The sequence below is a fragment of the Tinamus guttatus genome, unplaced genomic scaffold (genome assembly GCF_059628265.1).
Source record: "Tinamus guttatus ecotype Peru unplaced genomic scaffold, ASM5962826v1 Tinamus_guttatus_pri_ptg001002l, whole genome shotgun sequence".
Classification (NCBI taxonomy): Eukaryota; Metazoa; Chordata; class Aves; order Tinamiformes; family Tinamidae; genus Tinamus; species Tinamus guttatus.
In genome coordinates, this window is record NW_028289536.1 from 52593 (window position 1) to 74889 (window position 22297).

A 22297-nucleotide genomic window follows, 5' to 3' on the forward strand; every position below is an offset into this window, starting at 1 on the left:
TATAGAATCATAGAATGCTTAGGGTTGGAAGGGACCTCTAGAGATCATCTAGTCCAACCCCCTGCACACACAGGGTCACCTAGAGCACGTGGCACAGGACTGCATCCAAGCGGGTTTTGCAGATCTCCAGAGAAGGAGACTCCACAACCTCTCTGGGCAGCCTGTTCCAGTGCTCTGTCACCCTCACTGTTAAGAAATTTTTCCTTAAGTTCCTATGGAATTTTTGATGTTTCAGTTTCCGGCCATTTCCTCTAGTCCTATCAGTGGCCACCACTGAAAAGAGACCATCCCCGTCCTCTGCACTCCCTCCCTTGAGGTATTTATATACACTGATTAGATCCCCTCTCAGCCTTTTCTTCTCCAGGCTGAACAGGCCCAGCTCCCTCAGCCTCTCCTCATAGGGCAGATGTTCCAGGCCCCTGATCATCCTTGTAGCCCTGCACTGGATATATATTTATTATATAAATCATAAATCATATATATTATATATATATATTATGGATATATATTTATTATATATATTATACATATTTAAAATATATATTATATATAAAATATATATTTATTATATATATTATAATATAGTATACTATATAAAATATATATTTTATTATATTATTATTAAGTATTTTGAATATTTATTTTGCAAGCCGGATTAGCATTTTCTATTGCCAAACACATTAGCAGGGCTTCCCGCACCTCATCCGTTAATGGGGTTCGTTCTAACATGTCACGGAGGCGATCTAAAAACTGCATACAGGATTCCATGGCCCCCTGCTTGATCGAAGTATACGGTGATGTCGGCTTACCATCCTCAGGAAGGGTCCTGAGTGCCTCTTGCGCCACGGTTGCTGACAAGTGCAAAACCCCTACATTTAATTGAGCTTGGCGTTGTGCATCAGCCCACTGACCTCCCCCCATGAGCATGTCTGTTGAGACCAGGCACAACAGGTCTCCTTCGTCTCTCTCCAAATTAGCGAGAGCGGCAGTTGCAGCTGCGTCCTGCCAAGTGCGCCATAACACTTCCTGCATAGGACCCAGCAGAACAGAAGCCAGCTGTCTGATATCATGAGGTGTTAGCAAATGCCCCGTAAATATGTTATTAACTATAGCTTGCGTAAAAGGCCCATGTAAACCGTATTGTTGTACCGACTTACAAGCTTCTGAGCAGAATGCTCAAGTTTCTGTATTCATCAATAAGGGGGTTTCTCCACAGTTTGGCTGAAGAGCAGGACAAAGGGAGGGGAGACTGAGTGGAGACATGAGCGAGTGGGACAAAAAGAGCCATCTGCAACGAGATGGGGGCCTTTACAAAGGAGGGAAATAGGGCAATTCCCCCACATTCTTCAGCAAGGGGGACAAAGAAGTTGGCGAGCTCAGGTGAGAACAGAAGGCGGGAGGCCGGAGTTCGGTGTAGGCGGGCCGGGAAGGCTGTAACTTCTGAGTACCTTGGCCAATGGGGAAAAGGAGAGGGCGTCCCTCAGTCGGGAAATTAGGATAAAAGGGGGGCTGCGTCCCCCAGCAATTTGAGAGACCCCACAGGGCTATGCCCGGTGGACTCTCCCTTTATTCGAATAAAGTTTTAGGACTCCTCTGTCTCCTTTTGGACATTCAGTTCTTGACAGCGAGATTTTCCGCACACTTCCTTAATCAGATTCCATGACAGCGGCACCCACTGATTTGACTGATTTTGACCCCCCATAACTACCGGATAGGCATTAGGAAGGAATTCCCCTTCTATTATTGCATTTTGAATAATTCCCTTCCAACGTTTCTTTGGATCATATCCTTCAAACCCGTCTCCTCCACCCCCTCCATCTCTCCTCCATCCTGTCTTTTGTTCTCCTCCCAATGCCCGAGCGCAGTCATTAACAGTTCGTTTGCCCACTCTGCACATCCCGGGGGGGGGGGGGGGGGTGGTGCGAGGGGCGGTTGAGGTGTAGGAGATGGAGGTGGTGAGGGAGGTAGGGGTGGATAAACGTTGTCCTGCTGCTATCGGGCTGCTGACTTGGCAGTTGATCCTTTGGACCTTCGGCTCCTACGGTTCTTTCAGGAGCTGCTTCTCCCGAATGCAGAGATGACGGCCAGGGCTCATCAACCTCCATCTCTCCCTCTCCCATCCCTAGCTGCTCCTCCATCGAGGGTGCTGACCGTGATACAGGGGACGGGACAGGAGGTTGTTCGAATACTCTAATATGAGCCAGATATGCTGCTGACCCTGATGAAGGTCTCAGGGCAGCGAACGCCCCAGCAGCTGCAGATCTTTCTGCTTTTAAACTTTGCAAGGTTCATAGCACCAACCTCCAAGTGGTAGCTAAGTTTTCTTCTTCTTTACTACCATTGCTTACTCTGTCCTACAGAATTTCTCCGACCTTTTCCCATACTTCAACTTCAAAAGCGTTTTCCGCTTCAGCGGGGGAACTCATTTTCTCAACACCAAATTAGTAAGTTCCGGAGCATAAGCTCATCGTACTTAATTCCTCTCTTAGAGAGTATATGCAGGAGGAGTTTAACAATTGCATCTTCTTCTTTTGTGATTCCTTGACCCATCTCCTGCCCCAGCTGCTCACCTCACAGGGCGTCCCATTGCAACGTTCGTTCTTCTTTGCCCCTGGGCCATCCTCCGACCCGTCCCGGTCTCAGTCCCGCTGAGCCGTCCTCCAGCTGGGCCTCTCCTTTGGGGTTCCCCACGCAACTCTTCAATTTGAAGCTCCGTGCCGTGTATCACGTCGGGGTCACCATCTGAGGAGAGAAAAACCGTGGGCTCAGAACAATCCAATGTGAATCATCCGAAAAAAAAACCCGTTTATTGGAACAAAGCCCTCCCTTATATACCAGTTCCTTTCCCGTGCGTGCTCCCGTCTCATCTGATTGGCTAGAGCCTTTCTTCTGATTGGTTGTTGTCAGGCTCCGTCGATCTTCCCTTAGATCGCAGGTTCAAAGTGTGCGGAAAAATCTCGCTGTCAAGAACTGAATGTCCAAAAAGGAGACAGAGGAGTCCTAAAACTTTATTCGAATAAAGGGAGAGTCCACCGGGCATAGCCCTGTGAGGTCTCTCAAATTGCTGGGGGACGCAGCCCCCCTTTTATCCTAATTTCCCGACTGAGGGACGCCCTCTCCTTTTCCCCATTGGCCAAGGTACTCAGAAGTTACAGCCTTCCCGGCCCGCCTACACCGAACTCCGGCCTCCCGCCATCTGTTCTCACCTGAGCTCACCAACTCCTTTGTCCCCCTTGCTGAAGAATGTGGGGGAATTGCCCTATTTCCCTCCTTTGTAAAGGCCCCCACCTCTTGGCAGATGGCTCTTTTTGTCCCACTCGGCTTTGTTCTGCTCTTCAGCCAAATTGTGGAGAAACCCCCTTATTGATGAATACATAAACTTGAGCATTCCGCTCATTTTGGGAAAAAATAAACTTCCTTTTCGTTTGAAGATAAGAGACCCCCTAAAAGGCTTGGGAGGGAGGTTAGAGAAAGTATTTCCTTCCTTTGAAAATTTGGCATGGGAGGCAAGTTAGCTAATAAAAAGTCTGACTTTATTATATCATATGCAAGTTCAGCTGGTACTGCAGAAAGTCGTATTACACATAAACAATAAAGCACAGAGAGATAGACGCATCTAGGGGATTTTAAAACTTTCTATGTATATAGATTGGGAATTAAAAAATGTTTTGTATAGCTAGCCTTTACTGCAAATCTGGTCCTTTAAAAACCATAGTACCTGACCATGGAGCAATGAGCAGCAATAACTGATGCCACTAGTACCTGTGTGTGGTTCCTTCCTTCTTTGCATCTCTAACTTCTCAAAGAGTATAGATTTTTGGAAGATGGTGATTTCTATGTTTTGCCTGAAAAATAGCAAGCATTTCTGGAACACTCAGTATGATCAATCTTTAATGTAAAGGAGGAAAAGAAAAGTTAAGTATCACAAGGGATTCTTTTCTAGAACTTCTGCACTCGTTTTTGTGTCTCATCTATAACTCTTCAGCTTCATTATTGTTTGGGTTTAATAAAAAATAATTCCTCCCTTTTAATTCACTGTAGTTATTTCCCTTTTTTTTAAATATGCGTGGATCTGAGAGTAACTTCAATAATAAAACACAGTCAAAAAACATGCAAAATTTATCTTCCTCCATTATTTGAGAAAGAATAGATTAGGTAGATTTTGTGTCCCATCCCCTTTGATTTCAATTCAAGAGAAAATACTCATTTAAATGCAGAATATCACACACTCCTGCATGCCTCAGCAGCTGTAGAAAACTACATTTGCATTGATACACATATTTAGTCTCTGTAGGTGTATGAGGGGGTATAACTCCCCATAACTCCCCCCTTTGCACTCTTGGTCTCAGGGAAAATCAACCTAAAATAGAATGAGTTGTAATCACATGGAATGTCATTGTGCTAGAGACTTTATGAAACTCTTCAAATCCTCAGAATGCAAATTCTCACAGTCACTTTCATTTTTTCTGAGGTATTTGGCTCTCCAAGGATTTGTAAGCTCGTTTTTATGCTCGTTTTTATCCCTGACATAATTTAGAATAACTGAACTTTTTTTTTTCCAGTCTTCTACAATTTTGAGCACTGTAATTTTCCAGGAATTCCTGCTGCAGTTTACATGACACACTTAATGCGTGAGCTCCAGAACACACCTCCTGACCTGCTGTGGTAACGCGATGAATTTATATTATTTTATCCATGTGAATTTGTTCCGGATGGGCTCGGGATTCGGCAATAATCACGGCAGACCGAGGTGACTACATCAAGCATTTATTTAGGTGAAAGCACATAAAAGAAGCAAAGTATGGATAACTACTCACAAGGTGATACCTGCCGATCTGGACCCGAACATCCTCTCGAGCTGGCAGATCAGGGAGAGAGAGTTGTTGACTGGCTTCCGCGGAGACAGCGTAGGCCTCAGAGTTAGGAGTTTCTCCTCTCCCCTCTCTCCGCACTATTCTCTCTATGCCCCATGCACCCTGGCATGTAGGGTCAGTATGACCCAGGAGGCAGGCCGGGGGGGGGGGGGGCGGACAAACTCCGCCTTGAGTTGCACAGCTCTCCCCCCCACAGGGTGCGCAGGCGCACATACCAGTTGGGGGTCCCAGCCCTCAATTCGAGGGTCCTGCCTTCCTCCTCCTCTTCCTCATTTCCGTGTGTTTGACCTCCAAAGCTAGTTTGGAGGACGTCTGCGGTTAAGTTGGCTACAAGCCCGGACGAGCAGCCAGCTTCAACAGGTTTCCGGGGGGGCTGCCTGTGAACCGGGCTGAGCAGCTGCATCCCTGCTCCTTATCGCTCAGCCTAGGCAGGCAAACATCTTCTTTCTCAAGGTCTGGCCTCTGCTTCTCACAGGAGATTTTTATGACTCTATAGATCACAGAAATTTCCATCTCCAACACAGAACTCTAATTAAAATACATCTTTGATCTAAATCCGGTAACAGATTCAAAAGTAGCAAATTAACAGCAGACTTCTCTATAAAATTGCGCAAAACATAACTTAGAAGATGATATAATTAAATGGCAGACTAGAATATTAGGATTGTCAAGTAAAGTACTCGGGAAGTTAGGAAATAAATATAAGCACATATCCAAGTTCGGGGAGTACTTCTGTTGAATGGAAGAATAGGGAAGCAGGCAGTTGTTTCCCTGAACCGAGGCCTACCTGCTGATGTGACTTTCTAAGCCACTCTGTAGAGCAGATTCACAGATCCACGTACGCATCCTTATCCGCACACTGTGTCTCCCTGGGAAGAAGAGATGCTCTTTTGACCCCACAGGGCTGAAGCCTCAAGGGTGCTGGAATGCGCAGTCGGAGCTTGGTATATGAGGAGGGAACGAAGTTTGAACAGGGCTAGGAGGCCTTACAGTGGGTTATAAAGCCATTCAGGAGCAGTCATAAGGAAAAAATAGTATTAAGTCTTCCTTGATTTTAAGTTTTGAGCACATGTGCAGTATTCTGACTAGTGTGGAGAGAAAGGCCAGTGTTAAGTCAGGCTACTCCATGTTTATCCTTTGGAGAAAGGAAAAGGCAGATCGTGAATCAAAAGATGTGTTGCTGGAGCAGCTGGTGCCCACCACAACTTTCCTGGAAGCGGGATCCTGCAGACTCCAGGGATGCCCGTGTTGTGAGGATCCACTAGGCACGTATGGAAGGAACGACCCTCCGTATGCAGCCCGCAAGGATGTTCCCATCTCAGGTGGATGGCGCAAGTAGCGAGGGCCTCGCGTCACCCACTCCCGCAGGGTGTCGCACGTGGGGACCCCGCTCCGCCGGAGGCAGCGCTGCCCCGCGCGGCTCCCGTCCCGTCGTCTCGCTCAGGACCGAGCCGCGCAGCCTCGGGATGCCCATGCGTGGCGGGAGCCCCCTCGCGGCGGGGCGGCGGCGCAGACGGGGAGGGTGCGTGCGGCCGCCTCGCCCGGCCCGGCCTCGCCGCCTGGCGCCGGCTCCATCCCGAGGCAGTGCCGCGGGGCTGCCCGCGCCCTCCCGTTCCCGCTCCCGGCTGCGGCTCCGCCGGGGCCTGCGACTGCCATTGGCTTAGCGGCCCCATCCGGGCACTTGGCGCAGCGCTGCCGCTCAGCCCATCATCGCAATATGGCGGAGGTGAGCGGGGAAAGCGGGCTGGGGTGCCGGGCTGTGGCTGCCTCCCGCCGCGCTGCGGCGGTCCCGCGCCACCCGCGCCCGCTTCGCCATCCCCGTAAGGCACCACCGGGGCCGGCGCGGTGGTGGCGGGGCCGACAGGGGGCGGCTGGGGGGCGGCGGTGGGCAGTGGGAGCCTGCGCGAGCCTGCGCGACTAGGCCGCAGGGCGGGCGGCGCGCAGGGCAGCGCGGCGCCGGGTTCGCCGCCCGCGGGCGACCCCGCAGGCCGCGGCCGGCGCGCAGGGTCCCGCGGCCGCGGGAGAGGCGCCCGGCGGGAGGGAGCCGCGCTGGGAGCGGGGAGAGGCGGTGCGGGGCGAGTGGTGAACGGGAGGGAGGGCGAGGTGTGAGCAGGGCCCGGCCGGGCCTGGGGTGGCTGTGGGCGCTGTCCCTCACTCTCCTGTGTGTGCTCTCCCTTGCAGGCGTCCTTCGGGAGCTCGAGCCCAGGTTGGTCCTTCCCGCCGCTGCCCGGCACCTCCACACGCCGCTTGCTCCTTTGCAGAGTTCTCCCCTCCCACCTCGGAGCTTTTTATGTGCTTCGTGTTCTCAGAAATAATGCCAGGCTGCCCGGGATCTAAAAAGGGAGAGCTGCACAGCAAGGAGTTCTGCTGCTGGCTCCCGTTGCTCAAAACCATATACATGAAAGCAAAGTTTTTATAGCACTTCTAAGTCAGTGTCTCAGTACAGCCATACAGGGTGGAGAGAGGCCTCTTCTCACTGATAACTTAGAGGCTCGTGTAAAAATCTGACTTCTTGATCATATTGTTTGTATATATTTATATATACACACACATATGCATACAGTCTAGTAGTAATTAGACTACTAGACACAGTGTTCAGTAGTAATCTTAACCATCAATACGTGTGTGTACGTACACATATGCAAAAGATTACTGTAAAACAGTTGATAGTTGTTTAAAAGCTGTAGGATCAGGATATAATATCTAACACTAGAAAAAATCAACATGTAAATGTAATTGTAATTGCAGTAATATTATCAGTTATGTTGAGAGCAAGCTCTGTGGGACTATAATGTGAACAGCATGTGAATAGAAAGCGTTTTTGTCCCGAACTGTGAGATTTCACAGTATTGTTTTAACCAAGCTAAATGGACAAAGTTTACCTTCGTTTCTTGCATGTAAGGAATGCACTTAGAATAATTCCTAAAAAATTAAATTTAAGACTCAGAAGTGTTACTGTATGTAAGTGTCTCTTCAAGATACAGAAGTATGTGAAGAAGGATGCTGCCTTTTTTTTTTCCTCCTTTTTTAGGAGAAGGAACTTTGTAGATATTTTGTTGATGCTCAGAAGATCTCATATGGAAATAATACTTAATAATCCTTTTCTTTGCTTCTTGTAAGCCAAACATTGTAACAGAGCACTAGTATGTAAGAACTAGAAAGGGAAACCAGAAGTGAAACTGAAATATCCTAATCTGTTTTTTTTTTTTTTTTTTCTCCATCCTGAAAGCCATAAGAAATTGAACATGAAAGACCGAAACACCACTGTTATTTTGGTAGTTTGCACTTTGAAGTGCAAAATATTTGCATCTTTAAAAGTTGTAGAATGTGGTGATAAAATTCTCTTAAAATAAGAGCAGCAGCACCTTTTTTTTTTTTTTTTTTGAATAGCCTTTTATGTAATGAAAAAGCATTGGACTACACAGCTGTAACAATAACTCGTTAGTTATTGTGGTCCATGACCAGAGTTTTGTTATTTCTATTATATTTTCTTCTACTTGAGATTCTACTGTGTTTGTAGTAGAACCTCCCCTTCTTGATCAAGTTTAATTAGTTTTAATAATTTAGTTTCACAAATGAGATATTTTAATCTGCAGTGAGTCTCACTATTATTTTGTTGGTATTATGATGCTGATTCATAACCCATTAGCTGTTTGCCAGTGGAAAGGTGTACAGCTTATTATAGCCTCAAATCACATAAATATCATCAAAGGCTACAAATCACGGTCTCTAATTTATAAGGTGTGTTTAATATGCTCATAATATTTAAAATCTTGTGTATATTTTTTACCTTAGTGATGATTTGGACGCTTATTTGGTAAAAATTGATTTGGGGTACTTTCTGAAACTTTATTTCAATACTAATGTCTTCAAAGTACTGTATACAGCAGGAAAGGAAGTTGTATCTATTTGCTACTTGCAAATACAAAAATGGAAGGTCACCTAAAACAGCTAAACAGCTGTAATTGTTAGGTAGATAGAATTTTGTTGCCACTACTCCATTGAGAGTCTTGGCCCTGTATGTAAAAGAATGCATGTAACCATATTTTTTTACTGCAATGCAGTTTCATGTATTAATTAAGAAATAAAAATACTTTTTTTTTTTTCCCCAGTTGGCTCTTTATCCTCTGAGGATCATGACTTTGACCCTTCTGCTGAAATGCTGGTACATGATTATGATGATGAGCGAACTCTCGAAGAAGAAGAAATGATGGAAGAAAGCAAAAATTTCAGCTCTGAAATTGAAGATTTAGAAAAGGTAGGAGTGATTTACCGTCTCCTAAATGTTTGTATGCATTGTATGTGAAAGACTGCTTTTGAGCTCTGTTTTTCCAATTTAGAAACAAATGATCCTGTTTTAAGCATATTGGATAACTTTCATTTGCATAAGTGGTGGTTCTCAGTCTCATACTCTTTGGCTTCTCCTGTTCTATTTTATGCTCTTTAAGTACTTGTTTTTCATGGTTTTAAAAAAAAATGTTCATCCATGCTAGTGCATCTCCCCTTTTAAACACCCGTTGAATGCTAAACACCCACAAATTGATGTTAGTTACCTTACTGTTCCGTGACCCACTTACATCACTCAGCATAACTGCAGATTTTGATCAAGAAACTTCCAGGGAGATGTAATTTCTAGCATCAAATCTGAAGCTGTGTTTGTGTGTTCAGTGTAAAAAAATATATATATATATATATATATATATATATATATATATGTTCTAAATGTGGGATTGACAGTGCTCATACTAGTAGTTTTTTGTCCTGGTACCTTCTTTGCAATTATATTTTTGCTAGTATGAGCTTGCAGTTATACTTGTGAATCGGGTTACCAACTCTAGCAATTAAAATGGAGTTATTACTCCACAAAAGGATCTTATTGCTTCAATAATACAAGGAAAAAGAACTGAGAGCCGCTCGTCTTTAAACACTTTATTACTTTAGGTCCCGATCCTGGAAAGACTTGAACATGAGTTTACATTTACCCATTGTGAAAAGTCTTTGCAGGACTAAGACCTAGCTGATTAAAGAAAACAAGTAATTTATTCAGTATATGAGTTCAACAAGAAAATTTTAAAGGTAATACAACCTTTAAAGGTATAAACATTGGAAATAATTCTTTTGTGGCTTGGATCAGGTAAACCAAAAATCTTCAGAGTTTGCTGTTTTATTAATGTGTACTAAGAGGTATAGTATGGTGACCTTTAATAAAAGGGGTTGATCAAAAACTGTTGGAAAAGCAAATTATAAACAAAGTAATTCCCTTCCTTTCTACCTTTTGTATCATTAGCTGTTTTTCTCCTATTACCTTCCCAACAGTCAATATAAAGGTACTGTACAAGAGATGGAAAAAGAGGACTAAAAAGTTCCTGCAATGGTTTGCTTTTTCTGGAATGCACACTCACAGCTGTTGCTATGTAGGACTAAAGTATTCAAGTTTTTCTGCAGTTCTTGGTTGTAGAGGGGTTGTGATATTTCTGTATTTTCCAGCTTGAAGATATTTATCTGTTTGCATGTCTTTTGCCTTGAAGGAACATGGATAAAACATTTATGCTGTAAACATGAATCAGATAATGAGCAAATTTTCAAATTAAAAATCAAACAAACTGTAATTGATTAGCTTTGAAAAAAAATCTTGTTCATTTGTTTATCCAGTTAACAGTTTCCTTAAGTAGCCTGGCAGGACTATCAAGATACATGCTTAAGAGTAATTTTGTTCATGTGCCTGAAAATAGTTAAAAACTGTAATGAAGTTTTTTACTTTGTTAGGTTTTCCTTTGTTTTTCACTTTTGTTTTTCAAAGCACATATTCTCTTAAGCCTGAACAGTTTACAAGTATTTGGCATAACGTTGAAACATTTGTAAATCCTCTTGTTTAGGAAGGAAGCATGCCACTGGAGGATTTACTGGCATTCTATGGCTACGAATCCACGATTCCAGTTATAGCAGCTTCCAGTGCAGATAGCTCTCCAAGTGAACTGGCAGACGAACTTCCAGATATGACTCTAGATAAAGTAAGTCTGAAGCATTTTCCCCTGTATTGCATTTTAAAAGCAGAAGCCTATGTGACATCAAATTATGTTTCACACTCTTTTGATGTTACAAAATACATACATCTTTGTCACTTTTAATGTACAGTTGAGTATTACTATATTCTTAATTGATTCTTCTTCTAGCACATTGAGAATCTGAGTCTAAATATACTTATTATACTTACATAACTGCATTTGCACTATATTACTACAGTCTTTCAAAGTGCATTTAAATAACTTAATATATTTCTTTAAAAAAACAGAAATGGGAATTTACCGAGTAAGTTCTGTGTCTTATTTAATGTGTACAGACTTCAGAAGTAAAAAGTTCAAACGGCTGCAGCGACCTGGTTCAGGGACGGCACGGCGACCACCCCCAAGCCACTCGGGCCATCAGCTAGTTGACACCAATGTGGTGGACGGCAAAATGGCCTTTATTGATGGGTAACAAGGTGTTATATAGCTAGGTTTACAACGTCACATCCGTCTGCTTACACCATAGACTAAACACTATTGGCTATTAGGGGCCCTATCTTTGCGTACAGCACGATATCTTCCGGCCGCCGTTCCCTAACTATCTGCAACAAGTTCTGGCTTCCAATATGCATTTCATGCATGAGGACATATGCAGATAACTTGAAAATGCACCCTTGAATGCTTTGGATTGTTCCTTTCAAATACATACCATTTTGAAAGCTGAGGAACAAGAGAGAGTTTATTTTATCTGCAATGAGTGCATGTATTGCATTACTGATGTAAAAACCAGAAACTTCTTTTTTTTGGGGGGAAGATGGATTTGCAGTTTGATTTTTAAATTCTGAGACTTTAATCTGATTTTTGTCTATAAGCATACACAGCTAGTAATTCGGGTTATAAAATATGTAGATGTTAAATATTTATTTTTTTCTCTCTGTAAGTATGATGTAATGGTAAATGCCACAGAAGTAGAGTATAATGATGGCTCGGCACATCTGATTCTCAGTAGGATTCATGATTGTGTTGAGGCTAGAAAAATGTAGTCGGCTTGTTGTCTAATGCAGTTCTTTCCTTCCCTAACCTCTGTTACAGAGGGGTTCAAACATGTGGGCTAGTGGAAGAAGTGTGTCTTCTTTTTTTCTCCCCTCCTCCTCCCCTCCTCCTCCTCTTCTTCTCTTTTTCTTCTTTTCTCTCCCCCCCTCCCCCCCTCCCCCCCCCTCCCCCCCTCCCCCCCCTCCTTCTTCTCCTCCTCTTCTTCTCTTCTCCTCCTCTTCTTCTCTTCTTTTTTATCTTCAGAAGTTTCTTTTTTGTGTGTGTGTTTTTGGGAAGATAACATGTTGTATGCTATCTGTAAAAATTGCCTAGGCAACAATTACAGCTACTGTTGGCAGTTTTGTTTGTTTATTTTTTTTCTAGAATTTAGAGGTACAAGCAGCATGTTACAGTTAAGATAGATCTGCAACACTAAGTGCGACAGGTGTCTACATTTTGAAGCAATTTCCATTGGCATTTTTCATTAGAGGCAACTGGAGGAAACAGACTGGTGATTACAGAGGTTGTTTCTTGTATGTTTTATTTTAATAAAGGAGAGGAGAAAATGAAGAACCTCTGTGTTCAACTCTGAAATGAATGGCTATATTTGTTCTCAGATTTTAGAGGAGTAAACTAGCTTTTTAATTCAAGGGATGCAGACTAAAATTAGTTTTGGTAAAATGATTTTAATTAATGGGACTTATAATTTGCTGAATTGAAATATGTACTATTTTATGCTTAATACTCATTCTGAATGTTTTTGTTGGTGGTGTTTTGATTTGTTTTTTAATGATACAGGAGGAAATAGCCAAAGACCTCTTGTCGGGTGATGATGAAGAAACACAATCTTCTGCTGACGACTTGACGCCATCAGTTACTTCGCACGAGGCTACAGACTTCTTTCCTCGACCATTAAGATGTAGGAAACCTTATGTTATAATAGAACTCAATACAATCATATATAAATTTTTAGCTTAAAATATAGAAAAAACAGAATACTGCTGATTTTACTGAGAGTTTAGGAAGAATGCTTTGCATTATATTCTGCATGGATGTTGTCTGTGGTTATTGGAACAGGCTGCCCAGAGAGGTTGTGGAGTCTCCTTCTCTGGGGATCTTCAAAACCCACTTAAGCCGCAGTCCTGTGCCACGTGCTCTAGGTGACCCTGCGTGTGCAGGGGGTTGGACTAGATGACCTCTAGAGGTCCCTTCCAATCCTAAGCATTCTATGATTCTATGATTATTAATATCTCCTCAAATACAGTAACTTTCCATAATTAATACTTAGTGTGGTGTTGAGGGACACACTCCATGATTTTTGATATGTTACTGAATGTCATGAATATGTAACCATTTTCTTAAGTTAGTGTTCCTGTACTAAAACTATTGCTCCTATTTTTAAGCTAGTGGTTCCTCCATTCAGTCTGAGGACATGAATTGGGCTGTGATTTCTCTGGGGTATTATTTCCCTTCACACATACAACACCATTCCACTGGACCTCATTGTGGTATTTTATGGGATTGGGCCCAAGAACCCAAGACCACCAAAGTTTCACCACCCATGGAGCTATTATGGGCAAGATCTAAGAACCAGGAGTGCAGTTATCCAGCCTGGGCCAGGTATTTCTATGGCAGTTGCATAAGTCAGTGGTGTCCTGGAATTAAAGCAATAAACAGGACTTCCTAATGGTTTTAATTTGAAAAGTATCTTAAGCCATTTCTGTCAGCTCCTCATTCTTCCAGAGAAGAGGGATGATAGAGGGGACATGCTACCTGAGTCAACTCCAGCTGCAGTCCTTTCCATTCTGATGATTATGTAGTGTAAGATATTCATATATAGAGAGGGATAAAAAAAAAAAAGGTAGATCTATGACTGTAGGAATGACTACAGAAGAAAAGCATCAGTTCCCACAATCTAGAATGTTGTTTCTGGTGTTGACTCTTCTGGTTAGTCACGAGAGAGAAGTTAAAATTTCAGCCACATTTGTGTCTTATGCATTCTCAAACTTCAGTAATAAGAACTTCAATATTATCAGAACTGTAGATTTCATTTTATTGAGGATTATAAATCTGTAAAAAAAAAAAGGTAACTTCAGAACCTGATACCGCAGCATTCCAGAGACTAAAATACAAATCACTGAGTGAAGTACTGCCTTAAGTTACTTAAAATGTTCTGTTGTCTTTCTACACACACACACGCACACACACGTAAAGAGGAGTAAGCAGGCTGCTGTACTTTGCTTGATGCGTTTTGTATATCTATGCTGTGTCTTCATGTTGAGTGTCTATTAAAGTCTCTAGTTAGAGGTTTTGTTAGGTAATATATACTTGCCTTCAACATTACTTTCATTGTGATTAACTGGGGCAAAATGACAGCCCTGGCCTTACAATTCTGTTCTCTTGCACCTTTTATGTAAAGTATAAGCTGTTATTGAGGGGAAAAATGATGAAGAAAAGTTGTCTTATTTCCTTTTGACTATTAGAAATATACTAGACTCAGGTGCAGTGATGATAAATGTTTTGGTTTTGCAGTATGTAAATAGCATGAAATAAAAAAAGTACTGCTGTAGTTTGATGAAAATGTAGATGAACAGAATCTGAAGATTCTGGATCAGTGTTTCCGTGCATAAAAGCAGGTGCTCCTTTCAAAAGTAAAACAAACAACCCCCCCCCCCCAAAAAAAAAAACAAAAAACCCACCCTAAAAATTCTTTTGTATTTTGTGATTGCTTGAAAATTCTTCCTAGTTAAAAACCCACTTCTTTATATGTCTGAAGCAAACACTACATGTGATGGAGATAAGGAATCAGATGGTGAAGATGTTGAGGCAGACAATGGCAATTCATCTGAAGATTTGAGAAAGGTAATAAAGTATTTTACTTTTTTTTGTAGAAAGATATTATTAAATATATATAGTACATATTGTTCTGGAGAATACAGTACATATATAGTACATATTCTGGAATTCCATGGTATGTGACAAGTTATATGACTTTTTTTAGTGTTTCAGTGCATTAAATTAAGCTTTATTTTTGTTTATTTTATCTTCAGGAAATAATGGTTGGTTCACAGTATCAGGCTGAAATTCCTCCTTACCTTGGCAGATACAATGATGATGAAAAGGGTAAGTTCTTCTTAAGATTAAAAAAAAAAACTTTTATTTTTATGTTTATACACAGCCTTTAATGAAAAAATATATATATTTTTAAATTGTAAGGTAGAAAGTCACTGGCTTAATTAAAGTTCTGTATATTAAGAGCACCATTAAAGAAGTGTTAGAGAACTGAAGAGACACAATCAGATAATTATTTCTCAGAAATACTATTCTAAGACTTTGAGAGGACATTTTCAAGAAGACATCGGAGAATGGATGGGAATACAACTTTAGGTCTGAAGTATCCGGTAATTTTTAGGAGGCAACCATCAGAATGGGATGAGAAGGAAATATTTTCCTCAGAATATCATAACCCGGCTAAAGGCATGATGTACATTGAAAAATCTTCAAAACGGTGTTATTCTTTGCCTGGTATAGGCCAAAGCCAGAACTACTTGTGTAGGTTTCAGAATAAATATGAAGAACATAAAAGCAATAAACCGTTATAAAATTTCATAGCCCAAGCAGGAGGTTCAAGTCCTGTGATGTTTTGTGTTTTATAAAATACAATGTTATAATTATGATGTTATTTGTATATTTTGGGTTAAAAATGTTAAAAATATTGTAAATTTGGGTTAAAAATGCAATTGTGTCAGAGTGGGGAAAAAAAGAGCTTTTAGTATTATGTATCTTTAAAAGTCCTCACTGTTAGGAAAAGCATAGCACATACAGCTGTGAGGTTCAAAAAGTAGGCACTGAAAGTAATTTGCTTATGGGTGAAACAGCCATGAAATGAAGAAACAATTTTGGAGATATATTAATAAACAAAGAGAACATTGAAAACTTAACAGAAAAAATAGAATGCCCTAAATTGCCTGTTTTCCAACTGTAACATTTTATGAGAGTATTAATTTAGTTAAACATATCAAGCCTTTTCACCATTTTCCACTGCTTTTCAAATAATAATCCTTTGCAATAGAGAAAAACAAAGTTTAGGCTACAGGAGCAAGATGAACATCTCCTGTGTTCCATAAAGAACATAGGATAGTTTTGCTGTTTTCTGAAATTCGAGCTTTGTGCTTAGCTATCATAAGAAGTGCTCGTTGTCTTGTTTGATAAAGGAGATTGAAGCTGAGCTTCAGGAGTGCTCGGAGAGGTTGCACCTCCCTGAACATGTGGAGGTGCTGTGTTTGGAACAGTGGGCATCCTGGCATAAGCAGCCTTGGGAATTTTAGACCTGCTTGGCATTGAGAGAGAAATCTACCCTTCTGTGTGATGGTGATTATGTGAAAGATTCTTCTGTACTCCATGAGGAGCTGGTGATACCTGATGTTAATACATTTCTCTTTTAACAGCCTATGAAAATGAAGACCATTTACTTTGGAAACCTGATGTGATCTCAGAAAGCAAAGTTAAGCAGTACCTTTTTGAAGCCTCTTTAAGAACAGGAAATGAGAAAATGATTGGCAGAATTCCTGAAGGAACACATACACGGGACAATGAACAAGTATGTTTTGTATTCCTGCTCCATTTGTGACACAGTGATTTGTAATTACCACATGTTCTTTTTCTTTGGTTGTATTGTAAGGGCTACAATATAGAACTTTTTTTAATTAGAGGTTAATGAGGTCAGTCTTATTTGTAATTTTAATCTTGTAGTTAAGCTTATGGGTATTTGAACGTTGGCAGCACTAAGGTGCGTTCTTACTATTGCCATGTTCTTAACAAATCCAACTTTTAAATAATTGCATATAATATTTTACTTTGTTTCAACTTTTGGATGGTTTTCTTTTTGCCTTTTTTTTTTTTTTTTAAACTTTCATCATGTATAATAATAAATTACCTATTTTGACATGAGGTATGCTGCCTGAAAGGCTAGTTTCCGAAGTTTAGACTGGTTATTTGCAAACTTTGATTGTTTAAAAAGACTTTCTTCTATTTCGTAGGCACTCTATGAACTTCTCAAAAGTAGCCATAATGTTAAAGAAGCAATTGAGAGATACTGTTCAAATGGAAAGGCATCTCAGGGTAAGAGAGAGAATACCTGATTTTTCAGAAATGTGTGTTTGAAAGATAAATGCATGTAATAATAAATAAATAAAACTTAGGTAAGAATTAGAATGACAAGCTTATCCCTTTGCGTGATGCTTTTGGCACAATTAAATATATTCTGACTAATGACCAGCTGGAAATTCCTGCTAGAGAAATTTGCAACTTGTATAAAGGTTGCAGGGTCAGCTTTTAGACCTTTTACCCCTTCCTTTCTTCCACTGCTGTTGTGAGAACTGGGATAGATGGCACAGATTGAGGAGCAAGAGAGGGGAGCTATGATTTTGTTCATACGAGGCATCCATATTACACTATTTTTGAGATCGTGGTCAATTGCAATCTAGCAATATTTGCACCAGAATAAGGAAAAGATACCTGCCTATATAAGTAAGTCCTGTTTGCTTCCACGCTGCACAGGTACTGCAGTGTGCTGTTAGTACATTCAGTTGTTCCAACCTAAATCGGGTCCTTCATATAGTTCTGCAGGTCCTGAGTTTGAATTTACAGTAGAAAATGAATTTCTGTCTCTAACTATTATTTCCTAAAGTGAAGAATAGAGTTTACCATTTATCAAAGATGGGGTTTTGACCAATGTTCTACATATACATGTTGCATAAAACTGAAGTGAACTCTGAGTCCTCATAGAAATAGTGTAGCAGATTCCATGTAGCACTGGATGCAGAGGGGGTTTGAGTGCTTACTGCATAGGTGCTGTGAGAGCCAAGTGGCTATGGTACAGCTGAAGGGGACAATATGTAGCAGGTAATAGTGTTCCAGGAGGCTCATGTGTGAGAAGAGATTGTGCAGAGCTGAACAGCAAAGAAATACCAGTCGCAAGGATCTCTCTGAAATCCCAAACCTCTCTATCTCAGAGTCCTGGGTCAGGACCAAAAAGTACCTCTATCCATTTGTGGTTCAGAGCCCCAGATTCTGTCTTGAGGACTGGTACTCACAGTTCAGAAAAAAAAGTCAAACAGGCCTTAAAATATCTATGTTAAAAGGGGTAATGGATGATAATGCTGGCAGTGCCTAACTTTTAGGGTAACCATTATGCTATGACTGTCGCTAGCCACTTAAGTTCAGTGCTGTTCTCAAACTGAGAGATCAAATCCATATTACAATCCCCTTAACTGGGAGACTTTACATGGGGATCTGTTCTTTTCTTTGGAGCTGGAGAACTCTGTAGAGAAGAGTGCAAAATCCATGGGGTGAGAAAAAATGTTTTTGTAGCTTAGTGATCATCATCTTCATGTGGCAGCAGTATCCACTTCCAGAAATGTTTAGAAATGATGTGGGCTTTTTTTCCCCATTGACTTTAAATGTCAGCTGAACAGAAACTTTTTATCACCCCTATGAATTTAAGATGACTGAAATATCCCTCCTTTATTATATCCAGGAATAAAGCCATAATCAAGGTGCGAAAGCTAGAATAGTTGAGACAAAATTGGCCTTTTCATATAATTTAAGCTATTTTGTCATAAAGCATATTATGAAATGCTGTGACCATGAAATAAATTAGCCCCTTGTTGATTCCTTCCTTTTGTGTGTTTTCAATTGTAAAATTGAAATTCAATTTTAGAAACTATAATTAAAACCAATTGATGCTTTACACTTTTTTTCAATGACAGTTTTTGTTTGGATCCTCTGTAAGAAGAAACATTTCAGAAAAATAATCTTTATTTTGATGCCATTTTTTCCTCAAATCTTGGATTTTCAATGGCAAATTTATTTAAAAAGGAATAGGAAATGAACTATGGTCTCTGGACTTGCCCATCAGAGATGTTACAAAGACTTATAAGAGATTGTGTTTTCTAAACAAGAATGTAATATTTTAAGTAGGGTATCTGTGCAGTAGAGGAGAGAACATAGTTCCAAACTGAGCTATTGTTCTTTTTACAGTGCATTTGGATTTTCATGCATTAGCAGCACAAATATTTTATTCTGTTTCTCTAAAAGGTGAGCTGGTAAAAGTAAGCTTATTGTATTACTTTTGTAATTGTCTAGAAGAGATGACAGCATGGACAGAAGAAGAATGCAGAAGCTTTGAGCATGCACTTCTGATTTATGGAAAAGACTTTTATCTCATACAGAAAGACAAGGTAAGTGGAAGAGTTGGTAGAGGATGTAATGCCGAAAATCTGCTAAAGCAGTGCACGTCAGAAGCCATGGTGAAGAATGAGAAAAGATGCAGCATATTACAAGCAACTTGTTATTTCTGTGCTTTTTTTTTTCCTCATGTGTCATTGTAAAAGATGGGAATTGCAAGATGAGTCAATATTTTCTCTGAAATCTACTCATGTTCATTTATGAATTTATACTGTAATTCAGTTTAAAGGCCGGCTTCTCCTAGAAATAGTATATAGTATTTGCATACAATGGCTGTGGGAGGGAAAAATGAATCTTTATGTAACCCATTTTTGGTTAGTCACCAGAGAGGTGTAATTCTGCAGCAAGAGGCTTGTGTCTGTTTTCCCAAACAAAGTTCTGTAGCCACCAGCACTTCAGTGTTGCTAAGGAAGGAGTCCTGATCTTCATCTGGGTTGCTTCTGATTGCTCTCCTTGAACACCAGGGATTGTGTTCTTTATCAAAAATCTGTGTCATTTGCTGTAGTTGACAGCCTATTTAAATGGATGTTTCCAAATTTTCTGTACATTGCCTTTACCTTTTTTTATATGTTCTTGAGTTTTATCTTTAGGAGACTAGCCTTTTTGTCATATTTTAGGTAACATTTAATAGGGTTGTGGCTGCTGTAGGAACAAAAGTCAGCTAATTCTGCTGTCTGAACCCATCTTAGGGCGAACGTTTGCATCATTCCAATTTTAAATGAAACATATTAATAAACAGTAATTCAGCAGAGATGTCCAAAAAGGACTTAACTATTTTTTACAAGGTGTAGTAAAGCACATGAGTTAATGTTAAGATTCTTTATTAGATCCAAGGCATTTGGACTTTGCCTCTGATGGTTTTATCAGTTTGATCAAACTCTTAACATAAACAGTTTCCTGCCAGACTATCTCTGAATATAGTTGTATATTCTAGCTTACAATAAAACTTATGCTAGAACTATGGCCTGTTGATGAACTGAAATATTTCTGGAGCTCAGGATGGCTATTTCGTAAGGATGTAGTAATAGTTTGTTCTCTAAAAATCTGGTTTTGTATAGCAATCTCCATTTTGGGGAATGAAACAAATGGTTAATGTAGGTTAAGTTATAGCTGCTCACAAGACTACAATTTTATGTTGTTGTTTAAATCATTTACTCATGTGCATGTTTGTTGTCAGAGTTTCAGCAGTTCCTCACTTTACTAAAAGGAAAAGTGCTTGAAGTCTTTCCTGCTTTATTTCACTTAGTTTGTTGATTTGCTGAGTTTCTTCTTTAAAGTCTGTGGGTGTAGTATTTCAATTCATAACCTACGTAATTTTATACTTCATGTGTATATATGATGTTTATTTTTGTACATAGACCTAAGTTAGTACAATGGAACAGCTGTAATAAATACCCGAAACTGTAGATCTCTTTAAAAATCTTGTAACTGGATCAACTTTGTCCAGTTCCTAGCGTAGTAAAGCTAACAGTATTCTGGGAATATGGAGAATGGGAAGATGACAAAAATTAATTTTTGGCATTTATTTTGTCAACTCTTGTTGCTTCCTTTAGGTAAGAACAAGAACAGTTGCTGAGTGTGTGGCATTTTACTACATGTGGAAAAAGTCAGAACGTTACGATTACTTTGCTCAGCAAACAAGATTTGGAAAGAAGAGATACAACCATCATCCAGGAGTTACGTAAGTAAAAAGTTCATGGAATATGTGTTTCCTGTTGTAAATTGTTACAGAAGATTATAATCGCTTCGAAATTTAACAGTGTAAAGGTGCATTGGCAGCAGCAGCTCAAACCCATCTTCATTTTAGGCCTTCTTTTCATGTTAAACACCCATTATAAATGCAGTGTTCTCCTAGGGACTACATGGATCGTTTGTTAGATGAAGCAGAAGCACTTGGAGGAGCAGTCCACTCTTCAGCATTGACGTCCAGCAACCGAGCAGAGGTCATCCCGGATCAGCAGCTAAGCATCCTGAACTCTATCACTGCCAATGAGCTGACAGGTAAAGTGAGAAAAAGAATCAAGTGTTAGGTACTATTTCTTACTTGTAACTACGTAAGTGGCTTTTGCTTATGTTTGTGTTTGTCTCCTCTCCAGTGCTGACCAACAGTGTAGCTACAGTCTGCCATCCTTCCAATGTGAACTGCCTGGATGATGCCTTTCCTCCTATGGACAGCTTGCCCCGAGCACCAGTTAATCATGTGCCTGTTGGAACAGAAGAATTGCTGAACTTGCCCAGCAATGGTGAAAGTGACTGTTTTAATTTATTTGAGACTGGCTTTTATCATTCAGAGCTTAACCCAATGAACATGTGCAGCGAGGAGTCCGAGCGACCTGCAAAGAGATTGAAAATGGGCATTGCCGTCCCCGAGTCTTTCATGAATGATGTCTCTGTGAACAACCTCGGCGTGGACTTCGAGAACCACACGCACCACATCAGTAGTACCAAAATGGCCGTCTCGGTGGCTGACTTCAGCAGCCTGGCTGCGAGCGAAACGAACGGCTTCATGAGCAGCCACGCGCTACACCAACCCGCCGCGCTGCACTCGGAGTGACTGCGCAGGGTCCAGCGGCCGGCAGGGACTTCGTGCAGTAGAAGTAAACTTGGTGGGAGCTATCAAGTTTGCTTAGTCTTTCACTGGAAGTTTGAACTTTATGACATCAGTGATGTCTTTGTATGTATAGAACTATATCTTGATTTATCAAGAGTGATTTCTTTTTTCAGTCCATAAATGTGGAAATGTCATATGATGGTCGGCAGAGTTTGGACTAAGAGAACTCTGTGGTGCAGCTTTAAGCAGCTCTGCTTTTTTTTTTTTTTTTTTTTTTTAGTCTGTAGGCAGAGGCTACCATTTCAAAACTAGCACAGAAGTTCTGAACTGATTGGAGTGGCTTTTTAGTCTAAGTTACTTTTGCTGTAACAGATGCAGTAGAATAACAATGTTTACAGGTACCAATGCTGATCCCTGCTCAATGTAGCTTTTTTTTTTTTTTTTTTTTTTTAATAAAGGCAGGGATGGGTTTCTTTAATTTAAACTGCACAAACATACAAGGATGTTTTTTAAATGGAACCTTCTCTCATGTGATACTAAACTAGAGCACTTCAGTTTACAAAACAGCAAGTTCATCTTGGTGGAAG

The 22297-nt window shown here is 40.7% G+C and overlaps 1 protein-coding gene across 2 annotated transcripts; it reads left to right on the plus strand.

The window, feature by feature from the left end:
* The first annotated feature begins 7055 nt into the window (after window positions 1–7055).
* Window positions 7056–21733, plus strand: LOC104567168 (mesoderm induction early response protein 3). 2 transcript variants are annotated; one of them, XM_088538318.1, is made up of 12 exons: window positions 7056–7080; window positions 8987–9132; window positions 10751–10885; window positions 12710–12830; window positions 14688–14773; window positions 14962–15034; window positions 16360–16511; window positions 16951–17032; window positions 19058–19152; window positions 20713–20840; window positions 21015–21160; window positions 21256–21733. In XM_088538318.1, exons 2-12 carry the CDS (start codon window positions 9034–9036, stop codon window positions 21711–21713), a joined length of 1575 nt encoding a protein of 524 aa, XP_088394444.1. In that variant the 5' UTR covers window positions 7056–7080; window positions 8987–9033; the 3' UTR covers window positions 21714–21733. The 2 variants fall into 2 exon arrangements, with proteins under 2 accessions (XP_088394444.1, XP_088394447.1); XM_088538321.1 differs by lacking the exons at window positions 7056–7080; window positions 8987–9132 and adding an exon at window positions 9848–9950.
* The last annotated feature ends 564 nt before the right edge of the window (window positions 21734–22297 follow it).